Here is a 19652-nt window from a genome sequence, read left to right on the forward strand (position 1 = left end):
ATATATATATATATATATTTGTGTGGTGGAATCACTTTGCTGTGAAGCAGAAATTAACACAACATTGTAAATCAACTATACTTCAATTTTAAAAAATACTAAATTTTTTTTTTTAAAAAAGCAAGATCCCTGGGGGAATCCAATGCACAGCATCTGAGGAGCATTTTGCCACCAAAAAAGTGATCACACAGGGAGGGAACCTATGGGTTGAAAGGGACTTAAAGATACAACTGATTGCAGAGTATTGATCTTATTTAGATTCTAATTCAAATTAATGATTGAAAAACTCCGTTTATGGATTTTGAATATTCAATATTAAGGATTACTTTTTTTAATGCTATGATGGTATTGTGGTTAATTTAAAGAGCTCTCATCTTTTTAGAAGTATCTATTGAAATAGTTAAAGATTAAATGATACAACGCCTGGAATTTGCTTCAAAATAATATGGGAGGGACTTCCCTGGTGGCACAGCGGTTAAGAATCTGTCTGCCAATGCAGGGGACCTGGGTTTGAGCCCTGGTCTGGGAAGATCCCACATGCCGTGGAGCACCTAAGCCCATGCACCACAACTACTGCACCTGCGCTCTAGAGCCCGCGAGCCACAACTACTGAGCCTGCATGCCACAACTACTGAAGCCCACGCGCCTAGAGCCTATGCTCCGCAACAAGAGAAGCCACCGCAATGAGAAGCCCGTGCACCACAACAAAGAGTAACCCCTGCTCACCGCAACTAGAGAAAGCCCGCTTGCAGCAATGAAAACCTAATACAGCCAAAAATAAATATATAAATAAATAAATTTATAAAAATAATATGGGACATAGGGAAGTGGGTGGGGTCTAGGTGAAGGGAGATTGGCTACAAGTTGGTCACTGGTGAAGCTGCTGATGGGATCCTGGAGACTCATTGTACCAACCTCTCTACTTTCGAAGATTTTTTTTTTTGATGTGGACCGTTTTTAAAGTCTTTATTGAATTTGTTAAAATATTGCTTCTGTTTTACGTTTTGGATTTTTGGCTCCGAGGCATGTGTGATCTTAATTCCCTGACCAGGGATCGAACCCGCACCCCCTGCACTGGGAGGCGAAGTCTCAACCACTGGACCTCCAGGGAAGTCCCGCCTCTCTACTTTTGTATATGTTTATGTGTTTGAAATTTTCTTAGAGCCCCTGGGCTGAACTGGAGACGTTATAATAGGTTTTTTAGGAGGTAACAAGAAAGAGAATCCCTTCATAGATACCTGGGGGCATATACTCAGAAAGTTTACTGAACTGGTATTAAAGAGAGAGAGAGAGAGAGAGAGAGAGAGAGAGAAAAGCAAGCACAACCAAATGTGAATAAAGGTCATTCAAAGACTATGCAAAAGAGAAGGAGTTACCATATTCCTGCAGAAACAGCAGCAAAAAGAACAAAGATAACATATTTTGAAGTAGGGGAAGATGGGAGAGTAGGAAGCCCCAGGCGTCTACCTCCCCGTCCAGACCACTGTTGCACTGGTAGAAATGTGACGGAGTTCTTCTGTAACTCTGGAGTCTGCTGAGGCTTGCAGCTTCTAGGGGAAGACTCTGATGTAAAACCGTGTTCATTTCTGTCCATTTCAGCACTGAGCACAGTAACAGCTACCTATCCCCCACCTCCATCCCTCTGGCAGCATCTGTGCAGGTGTTGTTCCTGGAGCACCTTGCACACCGCTCGCAGGAACCAGGGTGGGCGAAAAAGACCCTGCCCTCCAAATCTCAGGATCTGTGCTTTGATCACTGATTGCTGCTTCTGATTCCCTCTGGTTGACTTGACTTCCAGGGCAGTTAAAGGACTGGAAATATCCCCGCACCCACTTCATTTTTGGCTCCTTTCCCCTTTCGAGAGCCAGACATTAAAGGACAAAGGCGTTAAAAAGCAACATATATGGGAGGAAAATTAGAAAGGGGTCACACAAGACAAGGGAAAGTCTCAGAAAAGACCTGAGACCTTAAGTTTACAGCTCAGGGTGATTCTCAGCACAAAGATAGCGTACAACAGTAAAAAAAAAAAAACAAAACCAATAAACAATGGCAACAATAAACAGAAAAGTCTGGGGAAGAGACAGAATGTGATTTCCAGAGTTAACACATTATTAGACTCAAATATTCAGGGTTTACCAAAAGTTCACAAGGCACACACAGAAATGAGAAAGTATGGCCCATTTACAGGAGAAACAAACAAACTGTTCCTTAAAAAAACATGATGGCAGGTATACCACAAAGACTTTTAAAAAACTGTGTTAAAAGGTGCTCAAAGAACTAAAAGAAGATGTGGAGAAAGTCAAGAAAATGATGTGTGAACAAAATGGAAATATCCACAAAGAAGTAGAAAGCTTAACAAGGAATCAGAAAAGAAAACCTGGAGCTAAGAAACACAATAATTGAAATAAATAATTCACTACAGGGATTCAAAGGCAAATTTGAGCAGGGAGAAAAAACAATCAGTGATCTTGAAAAGAGGACGATGGAAACTATGGAGGCTGAGGAACAGAAAGGAAAAGACTGAAGAAAAGCAAACAAAGCCTAAGGAACCTGTAGGACAACAAGAGGACCAATACATGCATTGTGCGGGTCGCAGAAAGAGAAGAGAGAGAAAGAGGCGGAGAATATATCTGAAGAAGTAATGGCTGACAAGGTTCCAAACTGGATGAATATAAACATCCAAGAAACACAAGGAAATGCAAGTATGAGGAAGTCAAAGAGACCTACACTGAGACATATTATAACAAACTATCACAGGATAATCAAAAGCCAAAGAATCTTGAAAGCAGCAAGAGAGAAGCAAATCACCACATACAAAGGATCTTCACTAAGATTTTCAGCACATTTCTCATTAGAAACTGTGGAGGCCAGAAGACAGAAGGCCAATATATTCAAAGTGTTCAAAGGAAAAAAAAAATGTCAACCATGAATCCTACATCTGGCAAAAGGGTCCTTTAAAAGTGGAGAAATCAAGACATTCCCAGATGAACAAAAGCTGAGGGAGTTGGTGACCACTAGAGCTGTCCTGCAAGAAATGCCCAGAGGAGTCCTGCCGGGTGAAATGAAAGGTTACTGATAGTAACTTGAAGCCACACGGAGAAATAAAAATCTCAGTAAAGGTAAATACATGAGCAAGTACAAAAGCCAGTATTATGGTAACAGTGACTTGTAACTGTACTTTCTGTTATTTATATGATTTATAAGACTAATACATTTAAAGAAGAAAAAATCAGTAGTGTAAAAACTAATATTACTGAAACTTGTTGGTTTGTAACTCCAAATCTTGTTTTCTACATAATTTAAGAGACTAATGCATTTAAAGAATTATTAGTTTATGTTTGGGGCACACAATGTATGAAGACATCAGCAACCAAAAGGGGTAGGGACGGAGCTGTAAAGGAGCAGTTTTTGTATGTTATTCAAGTTAAGCTGATATAGATTCAAATTTGACGGTTATTTATAACTTTAGGTTAGTAAATGTAATCCCCATGGCAACCAGAAAGAAAAGAGCTACAAAACATACACCAAAGGAAATGAGAAAGGAATGTAACTATTTCACTACAAAAAAAAATCAAAAAAAACAAAAAAACAAAAAACAAAAACAAACAAAAAAACACAAAAGATGACAGTAATGCAGGAAATGAGAGATAAAAAAAGAGCTATAAAGCTTGATATAGCATGATGACAGAAGTCAGTCCCTCCATATTAGTAATTTCTTTAAATGTAAATGGATTAAACTCTCTAATCAGAAGACAGAGATTGGTAGAATGGGTAAAAACACATGACCCAACTAGGCGCTGCCTATCAGAGACTCGCGATCCAAAGATACAAGCAGGTCAAAAGTCAAAGGATGAAAAAGGTATTCCATGCAAATATAACCAAAAGATAGCAGGAGTGGCCATACTAATATCAGACAGACTTTAAATCAGAAAAGGTTACAAGAGACAAGAACATTATATATTAATAAATTATATATTAATAAAAGGTTCAATACAGCTAGAAGATATAACAATTATAAACATTATAAACATTAACCCACCTAATGACAGATCTTCAAAATAGTCCTAAGTTCACCAAATAATATTTTGTTATCGAGGTTTAAGTTACATATCAGAAATGTACCCATTTTATGTATACCATTTGATGCGGCTTCACAAATGTACATACTGTGTAAGGACCAGCATAATCAAGGTATAGGGCCTTTTCACATTGAAAAACAGTTCCTCAAAAAGTTAAAACTACAGTTACCATATGATTCAGCAATTCCACTTCTGGGCATATACCCGCAAAGAACTGAAAGCAGGGTCTTAAATATTTGTACACCCATGTTCACAGCAGCATTATGCACAATTGTTAAAACATGGAAGCATCCCAGTGTCCAACAACAGATGAATGGAGAGACAAAATGTGATCTACACACACAATGGAATATTATTCAGCCTTGACAAAAAAAGGACATTCTGACACCTGCAACAACACGGATGGACCTTGAGGACATTATGCCCAGTGAACTACGCCAGACACAGAAGGACAGATACCGTACGATTCCACTTACATGAGGGCCCTACAGCAGTCATGTCCACAGAGACAGAAAGTAGATGGTGGGAGCCAGGGGCTGGGGAGAGGGAGGGGAGTCAGTGTTTAGTGGGGACAGAGCTGCAGTTTTACAAAATGAAGAGTCATGGGGATGGATGGAGGTGACGGCTGCACAACACTGTGAATGTACTTAATACCACAGAACCACACACTTAAAAATGGTTACGATGGTAAATTTTACGTGGATTTTGCCACAATAAAAAAGAAAAAAAATGAAGAGACCCTTCTCACCCCTCAAACTTGAGAGCCGTGCTCACCTAGACCCTGGCATTAGGATTCTGGAGGCAGCGAATGACACACGCTTGGCTCTGGTTCCTTCATAGGACCTGGGTTTTGTTTGTTTTCCTTGTCTGCTCCAGCATCCTAGCTTTTTCTTCTCGTTCTTACCCACATGGAGGTGCCCAGTGGGAGCTCCTCTCCCTGCACCTGGGCCTTGGGTTCAGCCCAGGGCGGTTTTCACCTGCCGGTGCACTGGCTTTTGCCTCTCCTGCCTTCCGTCTGTTGGCGCCTAGAATTCCTCCCACTCGGCACCTGCAGGCGTCTCCCTGGGCCCTGCCCTTTCTCCCGCAGTGCCACCTGTTCTTCTCCTTGGAGCTCTGGTAGCTGCCCCAGCCTACTGCCCGCTTTGCCCGCCTGATTGCCGCCGTGTTCAGTCCTCGTCATGCTCTTCACCCCGGTGGGCTTCCCTGTGCCCAACGGGTCTTTCCCCGGCGGGGGTGAAGCCTCTCAAGAGAGGAATTAAGACGTTCCCCTAATTCTCACAGTGTCTACGTTTACTAGGATTTCTCAAACTCATCCCCTTCATGAATGTTTTTTCTCATGTTTCTGATGACAGTTTTTTGTTTTTTTTCTAATTATCTATTAATTAATTAATTAATTTATTTTTGGCTGTGTTGGGTCTTTGTTTCTGTGCGAGGGCTTTCTCCAGTTGCGGCAAGCGGGGGCCACTCTTCATCGCGGTGCGCGGGCCTCTCATTATCGCGGCCTCTCTTGTTGCGGAGCACAGGCTCCAGACGCGCAGGCTCAGTAGTTGTGGCTCACGGGCCTAGTTGCTCCGCGGCATGTGGGATCCTCCCAGACCAGGGCTCGAACCCGTGTCCCCTGCATTGGCAGGTGGATTCTCAACCACTGCGCCACCAGGGAAGCCCCCGATGACAGTGTTTGTTTGCTTCTCTTTAGAGCTGGAAGTCAGTGCACATCCAGTCCCGGGACCTAAGGTGAGTTGTGTCGCTTTGATTGAGTGTCGGGATGGAGCCTGGGCTGGAGGCTGACATGCCGGCTGGTCTCCGCCGGGCCGTGGAGGCTCGTTTCCACGTCTGAGCGGCAGTCATGGGCTGCAGGTGCCTCGCGTGGGTGCCAAGACTCAGCATACACGGCGTGTGGCTCAGGCGAGGCCGACACGGGCAAGTGCTTTCTGCTGGGTGTGGCTGGCCCCGTCCTGGTGGCCCCAGCTACTGCAGGGCTGACCCTCACCTCCAGCGACGCTGTCTGGGGTTCTGCTGGACTCCTTCCTGCGCATTTTCTGACTTCCCGGTTGGGCTGGTCCTTCTTGGAGGAAGGTTTGCGTGGTTTCCAGGAAGCGACTGAGGCTTAATTTCTCTTTTCTGCTCCTGCGGTCACTATGGCAGAACTGGGAGGGGCTTGGGTTCCCTCTGGCTGGAACACCTCCGCTTGGCTTCTCTCTGGTCCCATCACCTCTGCCCTGTCTGGAGACACGGAACTGACCCTGGCGCTCAGGCTCTGTCCTTACCTCAGTGTGTCCTGTGTCTCTTGTGTGTCTCGGGCCCGTCTTCCTGGTCTGGGCTCTCCTTGGCCCTCAATGGAGGGCCCAGGGAGTGAGCGTCTCAACCAACTCACAGCAGGGAGAGGGCTGGGACCTGAGGGAGGAAGCCAGGGAGCCAGCGTGCAATTCAAGGAGGTGTTCGCCCTCAGGGTCGCACGTGACTCCTCACGCACGGTACCCTTGACAGTCCTCCCTGACAGAGAATATATGATGCCCTGTCCGCTCGTCCTGCGACCTGACGCGCCCAGTCAATGTACAGAGGCGACTGGCCAAGTCAGCCTTAAAAGGTCCTGAATTCACCAAATAATATTTTGTGGTTGCGGTTTAATTTTACGTATCAGAAATGTACCATTTTGTGTGTATGGCGGGGCTAGACAAATGTACACGCCGTGTAAGGACCAGCATAATCAAGGTACAGGGCCTTTTCACGCCCCCAAACTTCCTCGTGCCCCTCGGTCTCCTCCCTCCCCTGCCCCAGCCAAAGGCACCTGATGGGCTGAAGTCTCCTTTCATTTTGGCTTCTCCGAGATGCTCACACCCTGAACGCAGGCTGAACTCAGCGACTTGCTCTCACCAGTGGAGTGCGGGCAGCACGTCAGTTCTGTGCCCAGGTTACAGAGGATCCCGACTTCCGTCTTGCTAGGAGACTCTCTCCTTTGGCTTTCTGGCTTGCACGCAAGCTGCCATATCCGGGAGCCCAAGTGGCAGGGACTGAGGGTGGCCTCTGGCCTAGAACCAGCCAGGAACCAAATCCTGACAGCAGCCGTGTGCAACGAGCTCGGAGCTCAGAGCTCAGAGCCTTGGGATGATTGCACCCCAGCCTCCACCCGGACAGAAGTCCCCGTGAGGCCCCGGAGCAGAGAAGCCAGCCCAGCCGTGCACAGGTCCCTGAGCCACAGAAAGCCTGAGATAATAAATGTGTGTTAGACCGAGCCACCAAGTTTTGGGGTAGTCTGCGATGCAGCAATGGATCACAAACATAGTTGGTTCTGGCCCTCCCGATTAATAAGGTAGTAGGTGTTCTCCGGTGCCTGGCTTCTCTCCCTCAGGATAATGTGTGTGAGGTTCACCCGCATCTTTGCCTGGCTTGATAGTCTGTTCCTTTTTACTGCTCAGTAGATTTCTATGGTGTGTAACAGCCCCCTTTACATGTCCGTGCCCTAATCCCACAAACCTGTGAATATATTACGTCACCTGGCAAGGGGGAACCAGGGTTGCAGATGGAATTAAGGCTGGTAGCCAGCTAACCTTGAGATGGAGAGATGGTCCTGGATTATCTGGTTGGACCCATTGTAATCACAATGGTCCTTGTGAACGGAAGACAGAGGCAGGAAAGACAGTCAAGCAATGTGAGGTGAGGAGGCCTCCACTGGCATTGCTGGCTTGAAAATGCAAGGGCAAGGTGGCCTCTGGAAGCTGGAAAAGGCCAGAAAAGGGCTCTCCCTCAGGGCCTCTGGGAAGAACGAAGCCCTGCCGACACCCTGGTTTTAACCCAGCGAGACCCATTTCGCGATTCTGGCCTCCAGAACTGTAAAGAGAATAATTCTGGGTTGCTTTAAGACCCTCGGTTTGCACTACTTTGTCACAGCAGCGGTGGACACCTAATGAGAGTGCTGTGGGCAGGCCGCACCGTCCCTCCGCTCGCCTGCTGGTGCCGTGGCGTGAGCCCAGCCCTGGGCTGCTCTGCCTGACTCCACTGCGGCGCTCCTGAGAGTTTCAGGACACCGTCTCTAACACGGCCACTCTTGCTTCCCCTGTGGGAATACACTGCTCATCTGCTGTTATATATGTTTCTTAATACAGACTTCATATTTTAGAGCAGTTTTAGGTTCACAGCAAAACTGAGTGCAAGGTACAGAGATTTCCCGAATTTCCCCTGCCCCCCACCTCCCCCACTATTGACATTCCGCGCCAGGGTGGTCCGTTTACCACAACTGATGAACCCACATGGGCCCATCATTATCACCCAGAATCCACAGTTTACACTGGGGTTCACCCTTGGTGGTGTACATTCTATGGATGTGGGCTTTACCCATCATTGTGGTGCCACATACAGTATTGTCACTGCCCTAAAATTCCTGTGCTCCCCCATTCATCCCTCCTCCCCCCAACTCCTGGCAACCACTGATCTTTTCACTGTCTCCATAGTTTTGCCTTTTCCAGAATGTCGTATAGTTGGAATCATACGGTTTTGTAGCCTCTTCAGATTGGCTCCTCTCACTTCGTCATATGCAGTTAAGTTTCTTCCATGCCTTTTCACGGCTCGACAGTTCACTTCTTTTTTAGCACCAAATAGCATTCCACTGTCTGGTTGTATCTCCTGAAGGCCATCTCGGTTGCTTTCAGGTTTTGAATAAATTATGACTAAAGCTGCTAGAAACATCTATGTGCAGGTTTTTATGTAGACATAAGATTTTACCGCCCTGGGTAAACAGCAAGAAGTATGATTGCTGAATCCTAAGGTAAGAGTACGTTTGGTTTCGTTAGAAACTGCCCAGCTGTCCTCCAAAGTGGCTGCACCATGCGGCATCCCCACCATCACTGATGAGAGTTCCCGTTGCCCCACAGCCTCACCAGCACCTGGTGCTGTCAGTGCTCTGAGTTCGGTCATTCTGATGGCTGTGTAATGGTATTTCGGTTTTGATTTTTGTTTTTTGTTTTTGGCCACGCCTCACAGCTTGTGGGATCTTAGTTCCCCGACCAGGGATAGAACCGGAGCCCTCAGCAGTGAAAGCTCGGAGTCTTAACTGCTGGACCGCCATGGAATTCCCTCTCATTGTTGTCTTAATTTGCATTTCCCTGAGGACATATGATGCCGAGCATCTTTTCATGTGTTTATTTGCCATCTATTTTTTTTAGGAGGTGACAGTTCAGATCTTTGGCCCGTTTTTTAAATCAGGTTGTTTATTTCTTATTGTGAAATTTTAACAGTATTAAAATTTTAACAATTTTTTAACAATATTAAATTTTTAACACTGTATATTTTGGACAACAGCCCTTTATCATATATTTTGTAAATATCTTCTCCCAGTCTCTGGCTTCTCTTCTCATTCTCTTGACACTGCTTTTCATAAAGCTGAATTTTAAATTTTTAATGAAGTCCACCTTATCAATTCTTTCTTTCACAGACTGTCTTCTTCGGCGTTGTATCTAAAAAGTCATCACCGTACCCAAGGTCATCTAGGTTTTCTCCTATATTTTCTTCTAGTTTTATAGTTTTGCATTTTAGATGTAGGTCTGTGATCCATTTTTGAGTTAGTTTTTGTGAAGGGTGTAAAGTCGGTGCCTAGATTCTTTTTTTTTTTGCATGTGGATGTCCAGTTGTTCCAGCACAATTTGTTGAAAAGACTGTCCTTGCTCCATCGTACGACTTTTGTCCCTTTGTGAAAAATCAGTTGATCACATTTATGTGGGTTTATTTCTGTGTTCTCTATTCTGTTCCATTGATCTCCATGTCTATTCTTTTGCCAATTAAGTCTTGAAGTTGGGTAGTGTCAGTTCTCTAACTTTGATCTTCTCCTTCAACACTGAGTCGGCTATTCTAGGTCTTTTGCCTCCACATAAATTTTAGAATCAGTTTTTCAATATCCATTAAAAAACTTGCTGAGATTTTGATGGAGATTGCACTGAATCTAAAAATCAAGTTGGGAAGCACCGATATTTTGACAATATTGAGTCTTCCTACCAATAAACATGGCTTGCTTTCTTTTATCAGAATTTTGTAGCTTTCCTCATACAGATCTTGTACATATTTTGTTAGCTATATAAGCATTTCATTTTGGGGGACGCTAATATATCTTCAATTTCAAATTCCACTTGTTCATTGCGAATATATAGGAAGGTGCTTGACTTTTGTATATTAACCCTGTATTCTGTAACCTTGCTATGATAGTTTACCAGTTCCAGGAGTTTTTTTGTTGATTCTTTCATTTCTTCTACACAGATGACCATGTGTTCTGTGAACAAAGAAGGTTTTATTTCTTCCTTCCCAGCCTGTATACCTCTTATTTCCTTTTCTTGCCTTATTGCATTAGCTAGGACTTCTAGTATGATGTTGAAAAGGAGTGGTGACAGAGGACATCCTTGCCTTGTTCCTGATCTTAGCAAGAAAGCTTTAAGTATGATGTTAGCTGTGGGGCTTTTGTAGACATCCTATATCAAGTTTAGGAAATTCTCCTCTATTCCTAGTTTATTGAGGGTTTTTATTATGAATGAGTATTAGATTTTATCAAATGCTTTTTCTGCATCTATTGATATGATCATGTGCTTTTTTCTTCTTTAGCTTATTGATGTGGTGGATTACATTAATTGATTTTCAAATGTTAAACTAGCCTTGCATACCTGGGAAAAATCTCACTTCATCATGGTGTATAATTCTTTTTATACATTGTTGAATTCAATTTGCTAATATTTTGTTGAGGATTTTTACATCTCTGTTCATGAGAGATACTGTACTTTTCTTGTAATGTCTTTGTCTGGTTTTGTTACTAGGTAGGTTAACGCTGAATGCTGGCCTTAGAAAAGGAGTTAGGAAGTATTCCCTCTGTTTCTATCATCTGGAAGAGACTGTAGAAAACTGTTATCTCTTCCTTAAATGTTTGGTAGAATTCACCAGTAAATCCATCTCGCCCTGGTAACTTGTGTTTTAGAAGGTTTTTTTCTTTTAATTTTTATTTATTTATTTTTGGCTGTGTTGGGTCTTTGTTGCTGCACATTGGCTTTCTCTAGTTGCCGCGAGCGGGGGCCACTCTTTGTTGCAGTGCATGGGCTTCTCATCGTGGTGGCTTCCCTTGTTGTGGAGCATGGGCTCTAGGCATGTGGGCCTCAGCAGTTGTGGCACACAGGCTCAGTAGTTGTGGCATGCGGGCTCAGTAGCTGTGGCTCACGGGCTCTACAGCACAAGCTCAATAGTTGTGGCACACAGGCTCAGTTGCTCCGCGGCATGTGGGATCTTCCCAGACCAGGGCTCAAACCTGCGTCCCCTGCACCAGCAGGCAGACTCTCAACCCCTGCGCCACCAGGGAAGCCCATGGAAGGTTATTAATTATTGATAAAATTTCCTTAATAGACAGGCCTACTCAAATTGTTTGTTATATTTTTAAAGTTTGTGTTTTTTTTAAAGATTTTTTTGATGTGGACCATTTTTAAAGTCTTTACTGAATTTGTTACAATATTGCTTCTGTTTTAAGTTTTCGGTTTTTTGGCTGTGAGGCATGTGGGATCTTAGCTCCCCGAACAGGGATCGAACCTGCACTCCCTGCATTGGAAGGCGAGGTCTTAACCACTGGACCACCAGGGAAGTTCCGAAGTTTTCTTTTTCTTTTTTCTTTCTTCCTTTTTTTTTTTAGAAACGATGGTTGAGTTCATGGAAGTTAAATGCATATGGGTTGTGACTGTCCTGGAAATAAACTGTTGGTGATCTTGGGGATGGCTCAGCTGGCTGAAGACCAGCTACCAGACAGCCCCTCCAGGATTCTGCTATGAGGCATATGGGTGCATGTGTACGTCCTCTACCAGGTTCTTGGAGTCTGGGAGGCCGCCTGCCTCTCCCCAGCTCATCTCTCTTTGTACCTCTGCCACCTCCCAGGTTCAAGGAAACAGTCTTTCCTGAGAGCTTAAGTTTCTGTATTATTCTGGAGACTCTCAGTAGGAAATTCTCCAAGGCAGGATGCAGGCCAGCAAGACACGCGCACTCAAGAACGTGGTTCCCCTGGGACATCATAGCCCTGGGCTGGCTCCCACCTCAGGGTTTTTACACGTGCTTTCCCTCTGCGTGCAGCCCTCTTCCCCCAAGATCTCCATGTGGCTTTCCATCGCTCAGGAAGTGCCTGGCTTAAAGGACACCTTCCCCTGGAAGCCTCCCCTACCCTCTCCCATCTGCTGCGACACTCCACTTTGGCCTCCTTCTTATATCACTCTTTCTTTTCCTCCTAGCATGTGTTACTACCTACAAGTCAAATCTGTGAGCCTCTAAGTCTGCTCCCATGGGCTGTCAGCTCATGAGGCAGGGCCTTACCTTATCCCTGGAGAGCCTAGACCCCGGCCTGATCCAGAATAGGTGCTTAGTCACTGTTCGGGAATAAATGGATGATTCCTGGCTCCCAGCAGGCCTCACGTGGTGCCCCAGCCTGACCCTGCCCAGACCAGCTCTGGGGGGCCTAGTGTCAGCAATAAGCCCCTGCGCGAGAGGTCCTTGGAGATTTCCCCCTCTGGGTACAGGCTGCTCCAGGGTGGGGAGGGGCCTGACCTGCTCCCAACCCCAGCCCCCTGCCCAAGAAGACACACCCTCTCCCCAGAGCCAGGCCTTAAGTCTTCAGATGGAGCTTTCCAGAAAACTGAGGCCAGGGCAGGGCAACTGAAGCCATGCACAGGGTGGGGAGTGCACAGCCAGCTCCCAGTTGCCGTGGGAGGCCCCAGGATGAAAGCCAGTGACAGGGCCCCCTCGCTGCCCGGGCGCCCGGCGGCCTGAGACCTACATGCGGATCTGGGTGTTTTTCAGGGTGAAGCTCAGCTCCTCCAAGGCCTCCTCCATCTCCTGGGTGTTCTGGACCAGCGAGAGGTTCTGCTCTTCCAGCTTCACGAAGACATCCAGGAGCTGCTGGGGCTCCGTGAAGTACAGCTCCAGCTCCCGCTCCTGCAACCAGAGCCACGTGGGGTTGCTGGATGGTGCGGGCCCGGCTCCTGCGGCCCCCGCCCAGAGCAGGCACTGACCTCCCTGTCGCCGTCTGGGTCCTCCTGCACGGGGAGGGTAGAACGGGCCCTGCGGAGACACAGGGTCGGGGAGGCCTGAGGGCGTGACGCCTGGTGTTGCCCGCCCCTCGTCCCCTCCTCTGTCCCTCAAGTGGCCAAGGCGGTGGCACCAGGCTCCTCTCGGCCCCCAGCTGTCACACAGCAGCCAGGGGCAGAGTGTCAGCACCAAACTAGCTCCTCTCGTTCCGGTCAGGCTGCAGCTCGCGTCCTCCCGGGGCCTGTGAGCCCCCGTCCCAAAGCGGCTCTGCTCCCGCCCCACCGGCCCCTTCCCGCACTCCAGGTGCTCGGCAGCTGTGCACCTGCGGCTCCCCATTCACCGTGGGCCTCTTCTCCCCACCTCCTCTGTCAGGTTCGGCCGTGGCACGTGTCCTTGCTGGTCCCACGCACAGCTGTTGTGACACGCGTGTCACGGGGCAGGGACCGTGCTGGGCGGGCCCAGAGGCCACAGGAAAGGCTGCTTGGGCTGCGACACTGCAGGGGGCCCTGGACCGACCTCAAACGTGCTTTCGTCGCCCCTCCCGGCCTGCTCCAGCCTGCACCCTAGCAGACACGCAGGTTCTGCTGGCCCCGGAGCTGGCGAGGGAGGCTTGCAGCCGCGGCAAGCTGGGCCGAGGCCTGAGAGACTCCAGGCCCCGACCTTCGTGAAGTACGGAGGTGACAGCGCAGGGGCCCACGCCGACAGGTAACACACTCCCAGGCCTGTGCCCCAGCCCGTGTGCACATTGACGCCCATTCGGCAAATGAGAAACACGCTGCCCAGAGAGCCAGTCACCTGCCAGGGTCACCGCTAGGACACTCTCGGCCCAGAAGGTGCCCTTCTAAGAATCCTCCTTCCAGGAGGACAGAGCCCGGGGCCGGGCTGGACTTTAGCCCCCACTTGCCCTCTCGGCCGAGTGCCTTGTGCAGCCCACGACCTGCCCACATGTGCTCAGTGGCCCTGGTCACATGGCTAGTAGAGGGCGGGGCCAGACCTCTGTTCTCAGGGTCTGTCCCGACAGGAGCCTGCCGCTGGGAGCTCCAGGGCTGAGGGCAACCCAGGGCAAGGAAGCACACACATGTAACCTCTTCAGCTGGAAACAGCACCACCGACAGGGGTTCCAGGGACCACAGTTAACCTGTTGCGTGTGCCTGGCTTGTGCAGTTGGTGATATGTCAATAACACTACAGTATCAGAGAAGAAAGTAACAGAAGGTCTAAGCGCGACCATGGCAGTGCTTTGCTGCAACTTCCTGGCCTCTGCAGCCCTGGCCCCGAGGGCAGGTGCTGGAAGCAGAGCCAGGGCTCCCGCTTTGCCTGGCTGCTCAGTGCCCCAGCCCCCTCCCCGCCGCATGGGCAGCCCCGCAGGAGGGGCCGGGGTTTGGGGTGGCTGGGCTGGAGGAGCGAGGGGACAGGGAGGAGGGAGTGGGGCAGGAGGTCTGTCCCGTTGTCACCTGTCACTGCTGGAGAACAGTGGGGGTGGAGGGGGGGTGTCAGGGCACTGCAGGAAGAGACCCAGGAGAGCCCAGGGGGGCTTGGTGGTCCCAGAGGTGGGTGTCGGAGGGACCACGCGGCAAGTCACCGGGTCTGGATCTGTTTGATTTGTTTGTCCCTTACCGTGTTTTTTAAAAGACTTAAAAGTAACTGTCACAATTAAAATTTGGGACTTTTATATGAAAATTCAGACTTCCCGATTCTCTTGAAAGGCTCGGGGGCTCTGCCAGCCGCCAGCCAGCACTCCTGCCACAGAGGGCATGGGCAGGTGCGTCCTGTCCCAGGCGCCGACCTGGCTGCTTCATCTGTGTCTGTCCCACCAGTGCCCAACTGGGCCACCCCAGGCTCAAGTTCACCAAATCAGACAAAAAGCTTTGCTTGGGGAACATCTTGCTTTTCAGGCTTAAGTCTGACTCCAGACCGTCCAGGCTAGAAACAGGCCCTCCTCACCCTCTCCCCCAAGCCGGGGTGCCCCTGGCCAGAGCCACTGGGGACCGCTCCGCAGCAGGCCAGTCACCTCCGTCGCCCCCCCCCACCAAGCCCACTCACCTTCTGGGGTCCAGCCTGCCAGGCACACTGGGCTGGGTGCCCTGCTGGTGGTGGAGAGTGCCGGACGGGACCTGCCTTAGCTGCGCCACCTGCAGGAGCCTGGCGGGCTTCTTTGGGCCCTGCTCCTCTGGAGGAAGCAGAGGAGGGCTGTCCATGTGCCCCAGCCCGGAGCAGGGCCCCCCCCAGCCTGGGGCAGCCACATACCTCTGAGGCCCGTCTGGCCCTTGACCTCTGGCCCTACAGGAAGCAAGGGAGGAGCCTCAGGTGGCTCAGGGGCACAGGGTTCCCCAGGACCCTCCCCGAGGGCCCCCTCAGCGGCAGGGGCAAGGTTTGCTTTGAGAGCCGGCAATTCTCCCAGGAGTGTGTGGGCTGAGCCCGGGGGGCTCTGCAAGCGGGGGAAGGGGCCTGGCCCGGGGCCTGGAGCCGGCTGGACACAGGCTCCAGGGGCACCCGGCACGCCCTCTCTCTCCTGCTACCTCCGTCCCCAAGTGCAGAGAGCAGCGCGTTCTCCTCGAAGGCCTCGACCGCCTCCTTGGTCCTCGCGAGAGCCGAGCGCTTTCCCTCCCGTTCCGCCAGCCACTCCGGGGGCGACAGCTTGTACAGGAAATCCCTGTAGACCTTGTAATGCTGCAGAGTGTCTTCAGATTTGGAGATTTCACTAGACCCGGGAGGGGACGGGTGAAGTCAGGCTCCGTCCCTGGGCGCCTTGGAGGGGAGGCCGGGCCCAGAGCTCCCAGTCCTCCTGGAGGACGGGCCCCGGAACACCGCGTGCGGGGAAGGAGGCCACCCTGCCGGGACCAGCACGGCTCACGCCCCCCGAGCTGCAGCCGCTCTCTGGGTGGAGCGAGCCCTGTCCCGGTGGCGTGGCCTCAGGAAGGCCACCGACTCCCTCCTGGCCTCGGTCGCCTCGTCTGAAAAAGCCCCGCAGGGCTTGAGGTCCCTGAGAGAGCCGAGGTTCAGAGGTGTGTGTTGTATGGGGCTCCTGTGGCTCCCGGAGAAGTGCTGGCGGGGATGGCGCAGGGGCCAGCTTGCCGCCTGGCCTCACCTCTTGAGGTTCATGACCTGGGTGGTCAGATCACGGATCTCGAGGATCTTCTCCATCTTCGCTTTGGACTCCTTCTCAGCCCTGGGGGTGGGGAGGGGAGGGAGCCAATCACAGGGTGTTCAGGAGGGGTGTCCACTCTGCCTTCAGTCAAGGCCGGAGGTGGGGGAGCTGCCAAGGAGGGGCCTGGGTGGGTGGTGGCTGTGAGCAGGCCGGGGTCGGGGCTGGGTGGGTGATGGGTGTGCACAGGACGGGGTCAGGGCTGGCTGGGTGGTGGGTATGCCCAGGCCCAGGGTGAGGCTAGGTGGGTGGTGGGTGTGAGCAGGCCGGGGTCGGGGCTGGCTGGGTGGTGAGTGTGCACAGGCCGGGGTCCGGGCAGCTCACACTCTCAGGGCCTGCACAGAGCTGCGGTTGTTTTCCCTGAGGAACTCGTCAAATAGAGCAGCGTCCTTCTCCAGAAACTTCTCCGCCTGCTCCAGCTCGGCCTCCTCCTTGGCCGCCAGCCTCTCCAGCCGCTGGATCTCGTTCCGCTTCATATCCAGGGCGTACTGAGGGCACCGGAGCAGGAGTCACACCCCTCACAGGGACAGCCCGCTGGGCCCGCGGGGCAGCCAGCCTACCTGGATGAGGAACATTTGCCGCTTCTGGTCGATGTAGCTGTTTATGTTATCAGGTTCCATCTTCCTCTCTGCAACAAGAGGCATGAGGTATCTGGGGCGGGCAGGCGGTGGGAGAGAGACCCAAGCCTGCAGCCTGGGATGGGCACAGCCAGGCAGTGTGGGGCCAGCCTGCCGGTCTGGTGCTATGCCTGGCTGTGAGGCCCAGATTACTACAGGGACCGCGAGAGAGCCAGCTCTGGCTCCAGCAAAAGGAAAGCAGGCTCTGCTGATATAGTACAGTCTCCATGGCTAGAGACTGGCCAGGTGGGAAGTGCTTCCGTGTGTCCGACTTGAGCCCCTCTTGCTGTAGCACCCTTCTCACCTGGAATGAAGCTCTGGACACGCCCACCCTGGAAGTCTTACCTGGCTGGACTTAATGATGAAAGGTCTATCGGCCAGGACAGTGAGAGAATGGGGGCGGTGAGAGAAAAATGGGGCAGCATGATCTCTCCTTGGGGTGCCCTAAGCCTCCAGGGCACAATGTGGGCAACAGCTAAGTCTACCCTGGCAGGGTTTAAGCCAGGCGGAAGTTAAGGTGGGCATCGGGACCACCTTCCGGAGTACCATCAGGGAGGCATCACAGTTGAGCTCAAGGCCCATGCGGGCCTCCTTCCCTGCCTTCCTCTCCAGGAAGGCCTGGAGGCTCCCCAGCTGTGGACGGAACCGTGGGGCTCTCGGCCTTTTCCCTCAAATCCTCTCCTTTGCCGAAGAACCCGGTGTGGTACAGGAGTTCCGTTTTCAGTCTAGATGTCTGGCCTGGCCTCCCTGGGCTCGTCACTGGAAGTCAGGCCTGCTGGGTCCAGCCTTCCCCACCCAGACGCCACGTGCTGCTCCCAGGTCTTAGAAATGGACAGCGAGGCAGAGACAAAACACATTCAGTGCTGCTTCCCTGGTGCAGAGCTCCACACAGAGAACGTCCAAGCAAGCTCAGGGCTTCCTACCCAAAGCAACAAGCCTCCGGCATCGGGGGTAGAGGCTGGGGCTCTCTCCACGCTCAAAGTCACATTCAGGGCCCCTGTAGCCCATGGGGTCCAGGACTCTCTGATCTCAATCGCTTCTTTCTAGTTTAGTGGTTTATACTTCACTGGTAGAGTATTAGTGCATTTTTAGTACTTCAGATTTCCTACAGGGTCATAAAAATAATAACAGGTCACACACACACACGGCTCCCTCTCACTACATGCAGTGTCTGAAGACGTTGAATCGCACCACCCATGAGGCTGGTACTGTTCCCAGCCAGGAGAGGAAGCTGCGGTACAAAGCTGACTTGCCCCGGACAGAGAAGCCACTCCGTGCTGAAGCTCAGATGCTCGCCACCAAGGGAAATGCCTACATTTTATACATTGTCCAGCCTGCATTCACCGTGCAGGTCAGCATTCAGAATGCACGCAATGTTGGGGTTCAAAGGCTCTTAGAGCAGCAATCCATGTGGAATTGATCTTTGTACCCCGGGAGGCAAAGGTCAGGCACAGAGAAGATCCCCGCCACACACACACACACTGCACCACAACCCCGCATCTCCCAAGCCCTTTAAACGCACTGCTCAGACCGCAAGGGCGAAGACGGGATTCTGGGACTTCGGGGCTGGGGGGCGGGGGGAGGGGTGCACCTCGGGTCATGGCGAGCTTCCAGGCCATTTGCTCGCGGAAGATGCGTAGCTGCTCTGCGCGCGCCTCCCGGTCCGCCACCTCGCCCTCCAGCTGCAGCTCGCGCCGCAGGCTGGCGTGCCTGGCCGCCACCTGGGACGAGTAGGTCATCTTCTCGTGCACCCGCAGCTGCTTCTGTTGCTGCCGATGCTGGGGGGGGGGGGCGGGGTAGGGGAACGGGGTCGGGCGGGGCTGCACGGGGCCAGCCACCCAGCCTCTCCCGCCCACCAGTCCCCTCCGCGTCGCCCTGTCCGGGGTGGCGGGGGCTTCGGAAGCGCGCACGCTGCGGAGGCGCGCACTTGGCCGTGTGGCGGCGCGCACGTGCGGAGGGGCTTTCGGACAAGACCCTGGGGCTGTGAGCCTGCGGGAACTGCTCTGGCTTCCTGAGCACAGCTGCCCAGGGCTTGACAGGGAGGCGGGGCGCCAGATGAATCCCAGGATGCGGGTCAGATGCGCATTCCAGATCAGTGGTGCAGGGACACACTCACTAGAGATGATCCTCGTTTGTCTGAAGTTCACACTTAAACTGAGCGTCTTGTATTGTCATTTGCTAAATCTGACAAACCCACGTTGAGGGAAACCAGATCCTCGGAGTTTCCAAAAGAAACGAAATCCCGAGTTTGATCTGCAAGCTCCCTACTCACTGTGGGCAGCCCGTGGTCACGTGCGGGGGTCTGCACCTCCCTACCTATTCCCCACCCTGCCTGGCCTCTGGCCGGCCACCCCCAGGAATGCATCCCGCCCCAGCCCTGCACTTGGGAGGGTCTCAGTGTAGGGTGGGGTGAGGGACTCTTCTTCCCGAGGCCTAGTGCCCTGCTGTCCAAGCCCTGGGGATCTTGCTGGCTCAGGACCCCGACTGCCTGATCAGATAAGCCCTCACGTGGGTCTTCATTTGGCTTCTCCTGGTCAAGTTCTACTTCCTGCTGGTCCTGCCGCGTGCAACACCTATTCCACCTCTAATCCGTGGCGGGACCCTAATCTGCACATCCATGTACAATGAAGTTGGGAAAATGTCACCCGCTAGAATTCCAGGGGCAGAAGGTCTGCAATTTAAAGACACTGGGCAGCTGCGTGGGGTCAGCGTGAGGAGGTCGGGGGCTGTGCTGGGCGGAGGAGTGTGAGGTGGGGACAGGGGTTTTTGGAAGGAAAGCAGAGGC

The 19652-nt window shown here is 51.5% G+C and overlaps 1 protein-coding gene across 1 annotated transcript in view; it reads right to left on the reverse strand.

Moving 5' to 3' along the window:
- Positions 1–19652, reverse strand: part of CFAP100 (cilia and flagella associated protein 100) — a 48707-nt gene that overhangs the window by 5894 nt on the left and 23161 nt on the right. The window contains 8 exon segments of the mRNA XM_068558456.1: positions 12856–13139; positions 15149–15334; positions 15336–15385; positions 15625–15806; positions 16194–16274; positions 16575–16738; positions 16811–16878; positions 18459–18645. Coding sequence (XP_068414557.1) covers positions 12856–13139; positions 15149–15334; positions 15336–15385; positions 15625–15806; positions 16194–16274; positions 16575–16738; positions 16811–16878; positions 18459–18645 — 1202 coding nt within the window.

Source organism: Eschrichtius robustus, chromosome 12, assembly GCF_028021215.1.
Source record: "Eschrichtius robustus isolate mEscRob2 chromosome 12, mEscRob2.pri, whole genome shotgun sequence".
Taxonomy (NCBI): domain Eukaryota; kingdom Metazoa; phylum Chordata; class Mammalia; order Artiodactyla; family Eschrichtiidae; genus Eschrichtius; species Eschrichtius robustus.